Source organism: Adelges cooleyi, unplaced genomic scaffold, assembly GCF_023614345.1.
Source record: "Adelges cooleyi isolate 19-005CV unplaced genomic scaffold, UGA_ACOO_1.1 ACOO_flye_CR_arks_rails_tigmint_CR_PRNA_308, whole genome shotgun sequence".
NCBI classification, from domain to species: Eukaryota; Metazoa; Arthropoda; class Insecta; order Hemiptera; family Adelgidae; genus Adelges; species Adelges cooleyi.
In genome coordinates, this window is record NW_026095979.1 from 1,033,735 (window position 1) to 1,047,066 (window position 13,332).

The 13,332-nt window shown below is 34.2% G+C and overlaps 5 protein-coding genes across 6 annotated transcripts; 3 read left to right on the plus strand and 2 right to left on the minus strand.

Moving 5' to 3' along the window:
- Positions 1-1,321: 1,321 nt before the first annotated feature.
- Positions 1,322-1,791, minus strand: LOC126839851 (histone H3). Its single transcript, XM_050575269.1, has one exon. It carries the CDS (start codon positions 1,759-1,761, stop codon positions 1,351-1,353), a length of 411 nt encoding a protein of 136 aa, XP_050431226.1. The 5' UTR covers positions 1,762-1,791; the 3' UTR covers positions 1,322-1,350.
- Positions 1,792-2,014: 223 nt separating this feature from the next.
- LOC126839852 (histone H4) lies at positions 2,015-2,406 on the plus strand. The gene has a single exon (XM_050575270.1). It carries the CDS (start codon positions 2,037-2,039, stop codon positions 2,346-2,348), a length of 312 nt encoding a protein of 103 aa, XP_050431227.1. The 5' UTR covers positions 2,015-2,036; the 3' UTR covers positions 2,349-2,406.
- A 957-nt stretch (positions 2,407-3,363) lies between these two features.
- LOC126839820 (histone H2A) lies at positions 3,364-3,741 on the minus strand. The gene has a single exon (XM_050575235.1). The coding sequence runs from the start codon at positions 3,739-3,741 to the stop codon at positions 3,364-3,366; it is 378 nt and encodes a 125-aa protein (XP_050431192.1).
- Positions 3,742-4,185: 444 nt separating this feature from the next.
- Positions 4,186-4,563, plus strand: LOC126839821 (histone H2B). The gene has a single exon (XM_050575236.1). The coding sequence runs from the start codon at positions 4,186-4,188 to the stop codon at positions 4,561-4,563; it is 378 nt and encodes a 125-aa protein (XP_050431193.1).
- Positions 4,564-7,888: 3,325 nt separating this feature from the next.
- Positions 7,889-12,339, plus strand: LOC126839841 (MAD2L1-binding protein-like). 2 transcript variants are annotated; one of them, XM_050575263.1, is made up of 4 exons: positions 7,889-8,011; positions 10,778-10,960; positions 11,206-11,307; positions 11,394-12,339. In XM_050575263.1, the coding sequence occupies exons 2-4, from the start codon at positions 10,790-10,792 to the stop codon at positions 12,021-12,023; spliced, it is 903 nt and encodes a 300-aa protein (XP_050431220.1). In that variant the 5' UTR covers positions 7,889-8,011; positions 10,778-10,789; the 3' UTR covers positions 12,024-12,339. The 2 variants fall into 2 exon arrangements, with proteins under 2 accessions (XP_050431220.1, XP_050431219.1); XM_050575262.1 differs by lacking the exon at positions 7,889-8,011 and adding an exon at positions 9,713-9,917.
- The last annotated feature ends 993 nt before the right edge of the window (positions 12,340-13,332 follow it).

Here is a 13,332-nt window from a genome sequence, read left to right on the forward strand (position 1 = left end):
AACGAGTAGCCCGTTTACAAAACCGATTACGTTCCAAAAAATTAATATCGGTATTATTATTTTAAAGTTTTATGATAACGTTTTGGTTTATTTTTTCTTGAAATAAATTTCCAAAACCCATTTTTTACCTGATAAACATATACTTTATGTGTAGGCTTATTTCCAAAATGTATTGTCTGCAGTAGTTGCCATGAGGCATGTAAATATTGACCGTTTGACAAATAAAAACTTATTATCGACACAATGGTTTTCACATAGGTATTACATATTATATTTTAATATTAAAGTCGGAAACAATTATTTCTCGTTTTATTAAACGAAAATGCTAAATAATTATTGTAAAATTAGAAATAGAAATACAAAATTTATTTTATGAATAAAATCGTTGTTTTTTTTTCTCCAGAAATAATCTACTTAAATCCAAAACTTTTCGTTTACTCACATTTGAGTGCCGAACCTAGTTACTTTTTCATTTGAAACGTGGTTGGAAAAGTAATTTAAAATATAGAGCAATTAACAAAAAAAAATTGCAATTTATAGATAACAACTATTTGTCTTGGACATTTTATTAAACGGTTTTTTTCATATTTTCCCAAAATGTCAAAAAGTGTTGACTTTTATAATTAATTGTATATTATAGGCTAGGTATTCGATAAACAAAATACAAACACCAGCTGAACAATGGCCATTTCACATTAGCAAGTAATATATTATTATTTGACATTTGGTATATTATATTATTTAGTTTTGAGAAACGTATAGAACCTATTGATGTCGTCACTGTCCGTGTATTTTAAATTAAGTGCCGCGGAAACGTGTGGGGCCCATATCTATCTACTTTCAGTTAAAATAGTTTTAAACAATACACCACAATCTACGGGTTTTTTTTCTTTTTTTTAATAACGCTTCCATCCCTCCCGTCGGACAAACCGGATAGAAAATAATAATTCCTTTATACACCACGTTCTACAACCTTTCAAATTCAGATCGACTATAACGCGGCGGCCGCCGCCGACTACTTCCCGCGCGCGCCAAAAATACAATTTACACTGTGCCTAATACTATCCCGACCCGTTCATCGTCTATCGCCTATTATTTTACCCGCTTTCTTTTAATACAAATAATACTTCAATAAAAACGGTCGTTGGAAATTTTCAAGATTAATCTAAAAATGTAAGTAACAACATTCTCGGGGGGATACCCACGACCGTCGATAATAATAAAACTGTTGTATTAATTTTACCAAAAGCGCGGCGGCGCCCGCTGTAAGGTCAATAAAGAAATAATTGTAACGCATGTAGTGGCCCTGAAAAGGGCCGTTTTAAAGAGGATTTGTAGTGTTTGAGACGATTAAGCACGTTCACCGCGAATACGGCGAGCCAACTGGATGTCCTTGGGCATGATGGTAACACGCTTGGCGTGGATAGCGCACAAGTTGGTGTCTTCGAACAGACCGACCAAGTACGCTTCGCTGGCTTCTTGCAGAGCCATGACGGCCGAGCTCTGGAAACGCAAGTCGGTCTTGAAGTCTTGGGCGATCTCGCGGACCAAGCGTTGGAACGGCAATTTGCGGATCAACAGCTCGGTGCTCTTCTGGTAACGACGGATTTCACGGAGAGCCACGGTACCGGGACGGTAACGATGGGGTTTCTTCACTCCTCCGGTGGCCGGTGCGCTCTTGCGGGCGGCTTTGGTGGCCAACTGCTTCCTGGGAGCCTTGCCTCCGGTAGATTTGCGGGCGGTTTGCTTGGTACGGGCCATGTCGGTAGTTCGTAGACTGTGTGTAAAAACTCGAAACGGTCGAATGTGTCTCCACACACCGAACGAGCTGGTTATATACAAATTCGGATCATAGGCGCGAGTTCTCATTGGTCGACGGAACGGCCTGCCGAAACAGAGGGGGTTCGCGCGATACCGCGCCGCGATTGGTCCGCGCGACGGCCCGATTACATAAATACGACGCGAAAACGTTGTCCGGGCATCATTCGATTTGTTTCTTCAGTCCGACGCAGCTCTCCGAACGACAATCAGCAACAATGACTGGACGCGGCAAAGGAGGAAAAGGTTTGGGAAAAGGAGGCGCCAAACGTCATCGTAAAGTGCTGCGGGACAACATCCAAGGAATCACCAAGCCGGCCATTCGTCGGTTAGCCCGCCGCGGTGGTGTCAAACGTATCTCCGGCCTGATCTACGAAGAGACCCGCGGAGTGTTGAAGGTGTTTCTGGAAAACGTAATCCGTGACGCCGTCACCTACACCGAGCACGCCAAGAGGAAGACCGTCACCGCCATGGACGTGGTCTACGCTCTGAAACGCCAAGGCCGCACTCTGTACGGTTTCGGAGGTTAATTCCCGACGACCGTTCGCATTGCACCCTACCTACTGTTCTTTAAAACGGCCCTTTTCAGGGCCACCATTTTATGTTATCACAATTATTCATTAACGTTTATGTCATTTAATGCATTTCGCAGTCGGCTACATGAGTACGTTAGTGTATAATATTATGTGTCACGTGTTTGGATGCGCAAAATAGTTAATATTATGAATTAACAAAACGTTATGGCGTATTGCCATTATAATAATAATAATATATATATATATATATATATATATATATACAAACGAGTAGTTTTAACGGTATACATTTGTAATTGTTCGAGTTAATATTTTATAGTACATACAGACTATTGTGTACTCTGTAACATACATGCTAGTTGACATAAAAAATATAACAAACTAAATGTATAATATAATATAACATACTAATTGAATATTTGTGTATTATACAATTAGTAGAATCGCACGTGGGTAATATACGATTTTTATAACTATTGTCACAATAATATAATATTGTAAGTCATTGATCTAAATCTATAATATCTATTAATATCGATGACAATATTATTGAAGAGACAATATTTCGATATTAACCAATGATGTTATTATTGTAGTGCCGGCCGATGTTGTAGCTAAATAGCAAAATACAATTGTCTTTTTTGTTTTAGTCAAGTGTCATTAAATCACTGTTGTCACATATGTATACGTTGGTATTTCAAGCTCATACTAATAATCATATTGTATATTATACTTAAATATTATTTCCAATTGGAGTTATAGTCATATTTTATAAATTGTTATTGACCTAGAAAAATAACTAAAGTAGATTTGCTGAAATTCTAAGTTATAATTGTTTAAATATACCTATATTTTCTAAGGCTCGACAAAATAATGTAACGATATTTTTCGCCCAACATAGCACATCATTTTATACCGAAAACACAACAAGAGTGTTGCGCAATAATAGTAAATATTGGTGGCCCTGAAAAGGGCCGTTTTAATATTTGTAAATACGGCGACGACGTTCTTATGCTTTCTTTTCGGTCTTCTTGGGCAAAAGGACGGCTTGGATGTTGGGCAACACACCGCCTTGGGCGATGGTGACGCCGGACAACAGTTTGTTCAACTCCTCGTCGTTCCTGATGGCCAACTGCAAATGTCTGGGGATGATACGGGTCTTCTTGTTGTCACGGGCGGCGTTACCGGCCAACTCCAACACTTCAGCGGCCAAGTACTCCATGACGGCGGCCAGGTACACGGGAGCGCCGGCACCGACGCGCTCGGCGTAGTTGCCCTTCCTCAACAGACGATGGATACGACCGACCGGGAACTGGAGTCCGGCACGGGACGACCGGGTCTTCGATTTGCCGCTCTTTGCTTTTCCTCCTTTGCCGCGTCCGCTCATGATGCTCGATTGTAGATTGTCGTGTAGTGAAACGAGAGAAAATCCAGACGATACTGATGATCGGAACAGGCCAAAATCGGTAATTATACACTTATACGACGTAAACGCGTCTGTATGTTGGCCTACGTTTGAAAATAACAACGATGAAAAACCACACTTCGTAGGTATGAACGTCCCAAGCTATGTGTTGTTTATACTCGTCGTGTTTTTCTTTGATGCTTAGACGTTGACGATGAAAAAACGGCACATCGTAGGGTTCGCTTTTAAACACAAAGTGTTAATCTTACTCGTCGTTTTTTCGTCGACTCTTACAGATCGTACTCGATAAACGAAGTCGCGACGCGTAATAAATATGAGCGTAAACGATTTTCGAACCATCATTCGTCCACCAGCTACCGGCCAACTATTTCGACGACCCGCAAACCGTGTACAACCGCAGTCACTATGGCACCAGGAGGTAAATCCGCAGGCAAGGCCATGAAGAAGTCCGGCAAGGCGCAGAAAAACATCACCAAGTCCGACAAGAAGCGCAAGCCGAAGAGGAAAGAATCGTACGGTATTTACATCTACAAGGTGTTGAAACAAGTCCACCCCGACACCGGCGTTTCCTCCAAGGCTATGAGCATCATGAACAGCTTCGTCAACGACATTTTCGAACGCATCGCCGCCGAATCCAGCCGTCTGGCCCACTACAACAAGCGTTCGACCATCACCAGCCGGGAGATCCAGACCGCCGTCCGTCTCCTGTTGCCCGGTGAATTGGCCAAGCACGCCGTCAGTGAAGGCACCAAGGCCGTGACCAAGTACACCAGTTCCAAATAAGCATTTCGATATTAGTCGCGCGCTATATCCACTTAAAACGGCCCTTTTCAGGGCCACCAAATTATTATTATTCGTAGTGTATCCTATTTAAGTTATTAATATCTGGGGTTTTTAATTTTTATTGACAATATCACCGACCGGACGGACGACCGCCGTGTGTGTTATCGTCTTTTGTATCATTATATTACGTTTGTCGTCGGTTAGTACTACGACGTGTATTTTATTTGTACATTCAGCGAATTTTTTCACATTACATTACTAAAAATATAAATTCACTACACAAATTAGAAAAAAACAATATTAGCTATATATAACACTTAAATTAGCTATATATGTATATAACAGTTTTATTAACTAAAATAAAATACAACAGTGATCTGCTCACTCGAGTTAATTGCATAACGACACAGTTTACTGGCAGAGTATAATATTATTGCATTTGAATATATTATATTATTAGGGCCCGGGACTTGTAACGAATGGTCTGAAAAATAGATCTGACTGCAGTATAGTTCTTAAAGACCAACGTATTTTAGCAAATAAGCAATTAAACGTAGGCCAAACAAACTATACAAAATTTTCTACACAGTAAAAATGTCAATAGTGTTTATTATTTAAGGCCGCCCAAATTACTTTGTCGGGGGCACTCTCCCGTAATCGACCGTTTTATTACGAGGAGGGTATTGTCGCGCGCATTATTGTTTTTACGAATATTGTAATTGTGTGTGTGTTTATTAACTTTTGAGTTACTTCTTTTATATTTTGGGATTTTTTTATTCTTAGGCAGGTGGGTACTCAAATGTTTTATTATTTTCGATAATTGCGTCATATTTAAAAATTTTGTTTATTTAAAAGTGTTAAATTTATTTTTTATAAACAACTATTTTTATTTAGGTTTTGCGGTTACAACTAGTATGAACATGATATTTAAAAAAATACAAGTTATATTTAAAAATAAGTAGAAAATAAATTTCGAGTGCATATTTGGGGTTTTATTGAACAATTTACAGATAGGTACAATATAAAAAAAGCGATTATGAAGTACGTTTGTATGTGAGTACGTATGCATGCATGTATGTATGTATGTATGGATGATGTGTACGTCAACAGATATCGCTTTTAGAATTGATCGACATCGAGACGGTTTTTCGTGTACAGTTTATCATATACGACTATAGTACACAAGTATTTGAATTTGAATACAAATTTACAATGAAATACAAATGAATACAACGACGTGGGTCGTTCGTTCCGCTCGTTTGTTTTTTTGTTTTTGTCCTGTTATCTATATCTCGCGTGTGCCGTTTAACGCACAGCGCAGCGGCCGCGTCCGTTGTTTTTTTCCGTTTTTAATCGGTCAGGTCAATTTGTAGTATGATAAACTGTACACGAAAAACTATCTCGATATCGATCAATTCTAAAAGCAATGTCTTTTAACGTACACGCCATCCATACGTACTTACATACATACATACATACATGCTTGCATACTTCATAATCGCTTTTTTTTTTTTTTTTTTTTTTAAGTCGATTTCGGGCAACCAGATGTAAAACAAAAAACCAATAATTATCGGTTGGCATTATCGACCCATTTTGATATTGCTCCGTGTGATAAGCGAGAACTTTTATTGACTTGATACAGTACTCAAAGTTATCAAAGCACGGTGTTATCATTTGATACATGCACATTGGTCACTATATGGTATTTTTTGTGTAATTCGCGCTAATACGTTAGGTTATATTAATGGTTTTCATCAGTGTTATGTCACTGACTAATTAATGGTATGTAAGTTTTTCAAATTTATGATGGTCAATGTTCATATTAAGATTACTTCGTCATTGTCTATCCTGCGAAAAAAGCCAACCCATCTATATAAGGTGGATTATATTATATAAAAATAATTGAAAAAGATACAAAATACTTGTTTTTTGTATTGTTATATCTTGTTACGTTGGCTGAGGAACTAAGCATATTTATAAAGGTATTTATGCGGGACAGAGTTGGACAGAGTTGTCATTTTGTTTGCTACATCAGTGTAACAAATTAAAACATAGTAGTGTACACACATTTCTAATTTGAAATTGTTTAGAATGTATTAAAATAATGTCCATAAAGTAAAACAAATAAGTAGATGTATTATAAATAGGAGACTAAGAGTGATAGGATAAATTATATCATACAGATTTTATTAAGTTTTGTATAATGTTTATACATTTATAACTAACTTAGTAGATAATCATATATCTTTGTATGTTTCATTACATTTTTTTTTCTTAGCTAGAAAACTTAAAAACAACATAATTTAGCACCTGAAAAATCAGTCACTAAATCTGATTGTATAAATTGTATGAATATTAAGTATAAAGTAGTATGTCTGCAATCTGTATAGCATAATATAGTGTTACTATACTTAACAAATGTCATCAGCAAATACTTTAAACATAAATTGTTGTGCATTTTTTGGAAATGAACCACTCACTTTATAAGTTGTTAAACTGGGTAGTTTATTTTTTTATTCAAAAGTATCATTTTTATTATGTATTGATGTACACAATAAACATCAAGACAAAAATATATTTTAATTTTCTTTTATTAAAAATTAATATATGTATACCTCTAAATGTGTGCACTTATTTTACACTTCAGCTCTCTGGAAACTTATGAACAATTTTCATAAAACTTATACATACATAATTTTTATATTATTTGAGTGAAAAATAAAATACTTTCTTTTTTATTTATTATAGTATACTTTTTGTATTATAAAACTAATTTATAACAAACAACAATTAACAGAATATAACCATATGTCCATATAATATGTTACTTAAAGATAACAATGTAACATAACTCAAATAAAAATCAACTCCTTTGCAATAGTTAAACAAGTACAATCTTAAATGTCAAATCATAAATAATTTAAGTCTTAATAAAGTATATATTTCTTATTGGGACATCATTGAAAGTATGGAAATTAAAGTCTAAAAGGCACTTCAGAAAACAAATCATCACTAGCATCATCTGTATTTTCATTTTCTGAAACTATATCATGTACCTACTTCATTGTTACTACTTTCTGTACAACTAACTTTATTTTCACTATTCATTGGGATTACTAGTGTCTGGTTTAAATCCCAGTTTGATAATACAATCATATATCTAAAAAAACACAAAAAACTATTTTATATAGTTAACAGAAAATTATTAAAATATCATAATGTATACATGTAAATTATGTTTTATAAACACCAGTTTGCTTGCTCTTTCATTTAAAAGTATATTTATTTGTGTACTGTGGACATCTTTATAGGTACTAAATGTGTGTTCAACTGCTGCTGAAGTTGCCGGTATGGATATAATGTTAACAGCAATTTTAGAAAGCTCAGTATCACAACAATATATTGCCCACCAATCTATTGGATTTGTTTCTTCAGCAGCAACCCAAAGGTATTATTTATGCTTTGGAAACTGTTCAGTTTTATTTTTGAAGTTTGTGAAATTAGAAATTACTTTTCCTAATTAGAAAGTACTTAATAAAAATACATAAAATATTTAATACAGATGAAAAAAAATTATTAATATTTAGTATTTATTATTTGTTGCAATAGATTTGAGCAATAAAGGATATTTTTTTTTAAAAACTATAAAATTCTGAACAATTCATACCTACATAATATGTTTTGGTATCCAAAATAGCTTTTAGAGTTTCTATTTTCAACTGTGATTTTTCTTTTGTCCATATTTTATTAATTTGGAAAAATACTCTCTCAGTTGATGCATTAGATTCAGGTAGGCATAAAACATACCTACTGTGTTCAATTTGACATTAAATCACGAGGAATTTGATTTTCTTTAAAATGTAAAAATACTTCTACCCAACTAATTGAAATCAACTTTTTCGTTGTTATCATTGTATTATCAGATACAAAATTTAAAATAGAAGTGTGAATTAATCAAAAAACTTTTCTAAGTTAGGAGTTTGGATGCTTCCAATGAAGGTGAGAAAAAACCTTTTTTAATTGCAAATTCTACAGTTTCTTCAATTTGAGACGAAGTTGGGACTTCTTTTAATGTTACCCATGTCATAAATTCAAGTTCTTCAAATTGCACAGTCCATAAATCTAAATATTCATTACTGATTACATGTATGATAAAATTCTTTTATAGATTTCTCAAACGAAGCTTGGTTTAACTCTGTATTTTTTAATCATGTCTTTACTGACATAGGAATAAAAACATGTTCACATTTCTGTTACAAATTATTTTTCAGTTCATTTAATTCCTGGAAAATGTCTGCTATAGAAATTTTAGTTCCTTCTATTTTTTAAACTGTTTGGTGAAATATGTATGATTGAGATGAACGAATAAAATGAAACCATGCTTCAGAAGATAGATTAATAATAACATGTTTTAATAAAACTGGACATTTTGCTTGACTTTAAATCTGGATACATTTGAAAAATTCTCTCAATAGCTGCCATTAACGCTAGCCACCTTGTTTTGCTGTAGCCTAATATCTGTTTATATTCAACTTTCAATATTATTATGAACTCGCGAAATTCCTTTAGAATTTAACAGTATAAATAAAAAAGAAAAAAATATATTTTTACAACTATGCTTTCAATATCAATAGGCAAGCAAAATCAATTCACGTCCCAGCTATATATATAAATATATAATATCTACAAATATAAATACAAACCACAGTGAATAATATAATATAATATATATAAAAAAATTAATGTGTGTTTTAATTTTTTTAAATCATTTTATTGTTTATTGATTGTATAGATTTGAAATTACCGCCATAAAAATATAGGCCAATCAGAGCCCTTTCCATAGGTATCATAGGTTTCGAGGTGTAACCTACGCCGCTGCAGCTACAGTGCTTGTCAGTGGTGTCCAAAACAATGTTAAAAGAAATCAAAAATATATATTACATAAAATGCAGTTTTAATATAATCGCGCCTCGCCGGGAAACGTATACAAATAATATAATAATACATTATCATATATTAAATATTCGATAGTTTTTAATTTGTACAATAATAATATTATACTGATTTTGATATTGCGTTATTTTGAACACCACTGCCGTCCGTAGCTGCTATCAGCAGCAGCGGTGGCAGCAGCTGCTCTCATCAGCACAGCTATTGTCTTGTACGTTTAATTTGATAAGTGTTTGAAAAATAAATTCCGAGTGTTTTTGCACGACTATTCGTTTTGCCTTTTTGCCCGAACCGTACTACTATAATAATTACATCGACGTTGTTCGACACACTTTGGCCGATAGTGTTTTTCTATTTTGTGTACTCGATTACGGTTCGCAGACCGTCGACTTTGCATACACGAGGTAAGTCGAGTCAGTTAGTTAAGTTGGAGTGATTTTTTTTTTTCTATACCTACTTGAACTCGTCTTCGAAAAAGTATGCCCCTCCCCCCCCCCATAGGGGGGCCAAAAGATCCAAAACGATCAAATTGTATCGTTAAATCTCGGTCCGATAACAACAGTCGACGGTCGTCGTCGAGCGTTCGAGTAAAACATATTGAACAACGATTTTGCTTAATTGAATTCTACATTATCGGTTTGTCTATCTGTTGACATTCGAAATCGATTAACCTATCGACAAACTACGCTTCATCGTCATAGGCGTTTGCAGACTTCTGTAGCAGCAAATATGGCTACAATTTTTTTTTTACCACCCATCCCAACACGTAAACCAAAAAAAAATGTACACAACAAAAATAAGAACAACATAAGGAAATGAAAATATATTTTAGATAATTTACCTGCATTACGTTAAAATGTTTAATGTAAATAAACTGATAAACAACAATATAGTTGCGTGGACTAATATAATTGTTTTAAGTATTAACCTTCGTTCTTATTCTGTTAAGACTTTTAATACTTCAATTACTTCATCATAGTTTATTGAATTAGTAACTTGTTCATCAAACATGTATAATATTGCGTCCAGTCGTTATTGATCCAATGGGGACCATGGTTAGGTTAGGAACAAGCTAGTAAGGAGCACTAGCAAAAACAATTTTAGAATGTTTGTTAAATGATTAAAAACTTTATCATTTAACCAATGTATCCAATGATGAATTATTTTACTTGATGTTCCTTTAATAGTTAATGTTTTATGTGTTTAGTTATTCAGATTTTTGTTATTCAGCTTAGCTCAATGTTAATCTGTTTTTTTTTTTCAGAAAACAAATCCCATGGCTACTTGCGACGTATGTGTCCATTTGTCCGACATAATGACGCCTCGGTCGTTTTCCACGTTACTGACAACCTTAATGAAGTATCTGGTTTACGAGAAACAGCTCATACCTTATCCGTACGACCGTTTGAAGTTGTACATCAAAAAGTATAACGAGCTACAGTTAGAGGTGAGTTTGTTTTGTTCGAGAACACATTATTTACTGTACCCGAACGACCTTTTATTTTTGCCACAATAAAACTTCGGAAATCTGCGGCCATACGTTAAACGATTTTGCTTACCTAACGCGTCGTTGATTGCCAATGCTTTAATGTGGCTACGACTTGTCGAATCCGCCGAACGTCGAGTGCTAACTTTTAGCCTAAAAAATAAAATCACTAAATTGTTTTAATTTCGGTTGATATGCTTTTTCAGGGAAACAGTCATTGTAACATAAAGAAAAAATATAAACTAGAATCCGACAAGTATTATAAAAAAGTGTCGGACACTATAAATGCGTTGGAGACTGTGTTTAAGGTAAATTGTTATTGTTGTTTTATTAAATAGCTGTAAAATTGCAAAAGGCTTCATTGATGTATTTGTGATTTGATTGGTTTTTTTAGTGTATTGAAAATGAATTTCTCAGTCGCATGACGAATCACATTGAAACGGTAGTGATTCTAATCGGATCCAACGTTCTAAATCCGCTGACCGTCTTCAATATCCACGTGCCGGAATTGAGTTACTCGCACAGCGACAAGCAACATTCTTCGAGGCAACACATCGACAATGTCTTCAGGAGCATATTGAACAACGACAAGTTCAACGAAATACTGACGTCGAACATAATGGTCGAAACCAACTTGTACGTCATGTTCAAAGTGAAAAAGGGCGAAACGATGGTGTCCGATTGGTGTGTACCTAAAGAGCAATTTCGATGTTTACGAGGCAAACAAGTGATGTTACGGTTTGACGCGTTGTCCATCGTGTCCGACTCGAATTCCAAGGAGAACTGTCGACTGCGGTGTAGCAAAGACTGTTTAGTAGACGAAATTCCGCTAATAGTAGACATGGCCGACGACAAACTAGGTCCGCGGCATATCGTCGACGACGACGCGTACAAAGACAGTTGCCGCGTGGACTGGTACTTAGGTAAACACCACGTTACGGGTTTCAAAAATTACAAGTACAACGGCGTTCCCATATCTGACACGTGGTTAAATCCCAACATAATCGACAGGATGGTTTCCTGATTTGACGTTGACGTTGGACCTCATGCACGCGATGCACACTTTCTAGCCAATTGAAAATAGAAAAACAAACTTTGACCGAAAAACTGGTTGATTTTATTTTTTATTTTTCCCAGGATTTGTTTTTCGTAGATATTTATTCTTTTAAATTGAAACTGTTATTCTTTCGCCAATTGATTAAGTATACTTGTTTGTCGTTTTTTATGATTCGATTGTGCCGCTTTAAAATTATTATTACTGTTTTTTTATACTAGATTCTTGACTACCAAATGGATATAAATTATGTTGAACAATAATTTTCTATTTTACTTATAACGACAATCGATAAAATATATTTCTTTCATTTGTGGAAACAAATATTATTATCATTGAATAAACCATATTATAACGATTGTAATATGTTACTATTGTTTTTTTTTTTTTTTCACTACGTTGCCGTAAAATAACAAGAACCAAAAAAAAACTTGAGATTTGACAAACTCGTTAAAAACAATTGTGTGATATTTTAAACAGTATTTTAGACTAACGTTAAACGGATATTCCTTCAACTCCGATTCCAAGCCAATTCAATTTTGTAAATGAAAAAAACAAAAGTAACATTTTGTAAAAAAATTAAAACAATATTTAATTTACTCTCGATTTAAATGATATATAAAAAAAAACACTTTTTTTCACATAGAAGACACCTTGTAATTTATTTGAACAATATAGATGCTGTTTCGAAGTTAAAATGAGAATATTTTTAGCAACGTACCTCGGAGCAAAAATGTATTCAGTCAAAAATTTCAATTTTCCGGTTTTTTTTTTAACCTATATTTAAATTTTGCGCTCTATTTAAGTCCATCGATTTAATTAGTTAATCATACGATCCATTCCGGACACCGTACCGGGGAAACCATTCAGAAACAATCATCGCATTATGACAGCGCTGGGCCTTTAAGGTACGTTAAGCTAATGACCATGATGATGAATTATTGTTTAATAATTATTTATTTATTAATACATTTGTTTACATTTTGTGACTTGATGCACTTTTGCTCTTGGGTACGGATATGTTTTTTTTATAAAACCAATACGACCAGTGTGCGTTTTAAAAGTTGAGAATAAAAAAATGTATCCTTATTACTGTGTGTTATTATACGTCTAAATTCCTGTCTGTTCGTTTATTTTTTTAAATAAATTAAGTACTTTCAAGTGTCATAGTTTAGCTTTGAGCTTTCAAATTGAAAAATGTTGATTAGATATCAAGTATTCAATATATTATAGTGAGTTATTGTATTATTATAATATTAATCTGATATTGTTTAAAATT

What these genes read in the sequence shown, in the direction of transcription:
- LOC126839851 (XM_050575269.1), bottom strand. Translation starts at nt 1,761, where the DNA reads ATGGCCCGTACCAAGCAAACCGCCCGCAAATCTACCGGAGGCAAGGCT.
- LOC126839852 (XM_050575270.1), top strand. Translation starts at nt 2,037, where the DNA reads ATGACTGGACGCGGCAAAGGAGGAAAAGGTTTGGGAAAAGGAGGCGCC.
- LOC126839820 (XM_050575235.1), bottom strand. Translation starts at nt 3,741, where the DNA reads ATGAGCGGACGCGGCAAAGGAGGAAAAGCAAAGAGCGGCAAATCGAAG.
- LOC126839821 (XM_050575236.1), top strand. Translation starts at nt 4,186, where the DNA reads ATGGCACCAGGAGGTAAATCCGCAGGCAAGGCCATGAAGAAGTCCGGC.
- LOC126839841 (XM_050575263.1), top strand. Translation starts at nt 10,790, where the DNA reads ATGGCTACTTGCGACGTATGTGTCCATTTGTCCGACATAATGACGCCT. An exon ending in ATAACGAGCTACAGTTAGAG is followed by an intron (nt 10,961 to 11,205) that starts GTGAGTTTGTTT and finishes ATGCTTTTTCAG; the next exon opens with GGAAACAGTCATTGTAACAT. An exon ending in CGTTGGAGACTGTGTTTAAG is followed by an intron (nt 11,308 to 11,393) that starts GTAAATTGTTAT and finishes TGGTTTTTTTAG; the next exon opens with TGTATTGAAAATGAATTTCT.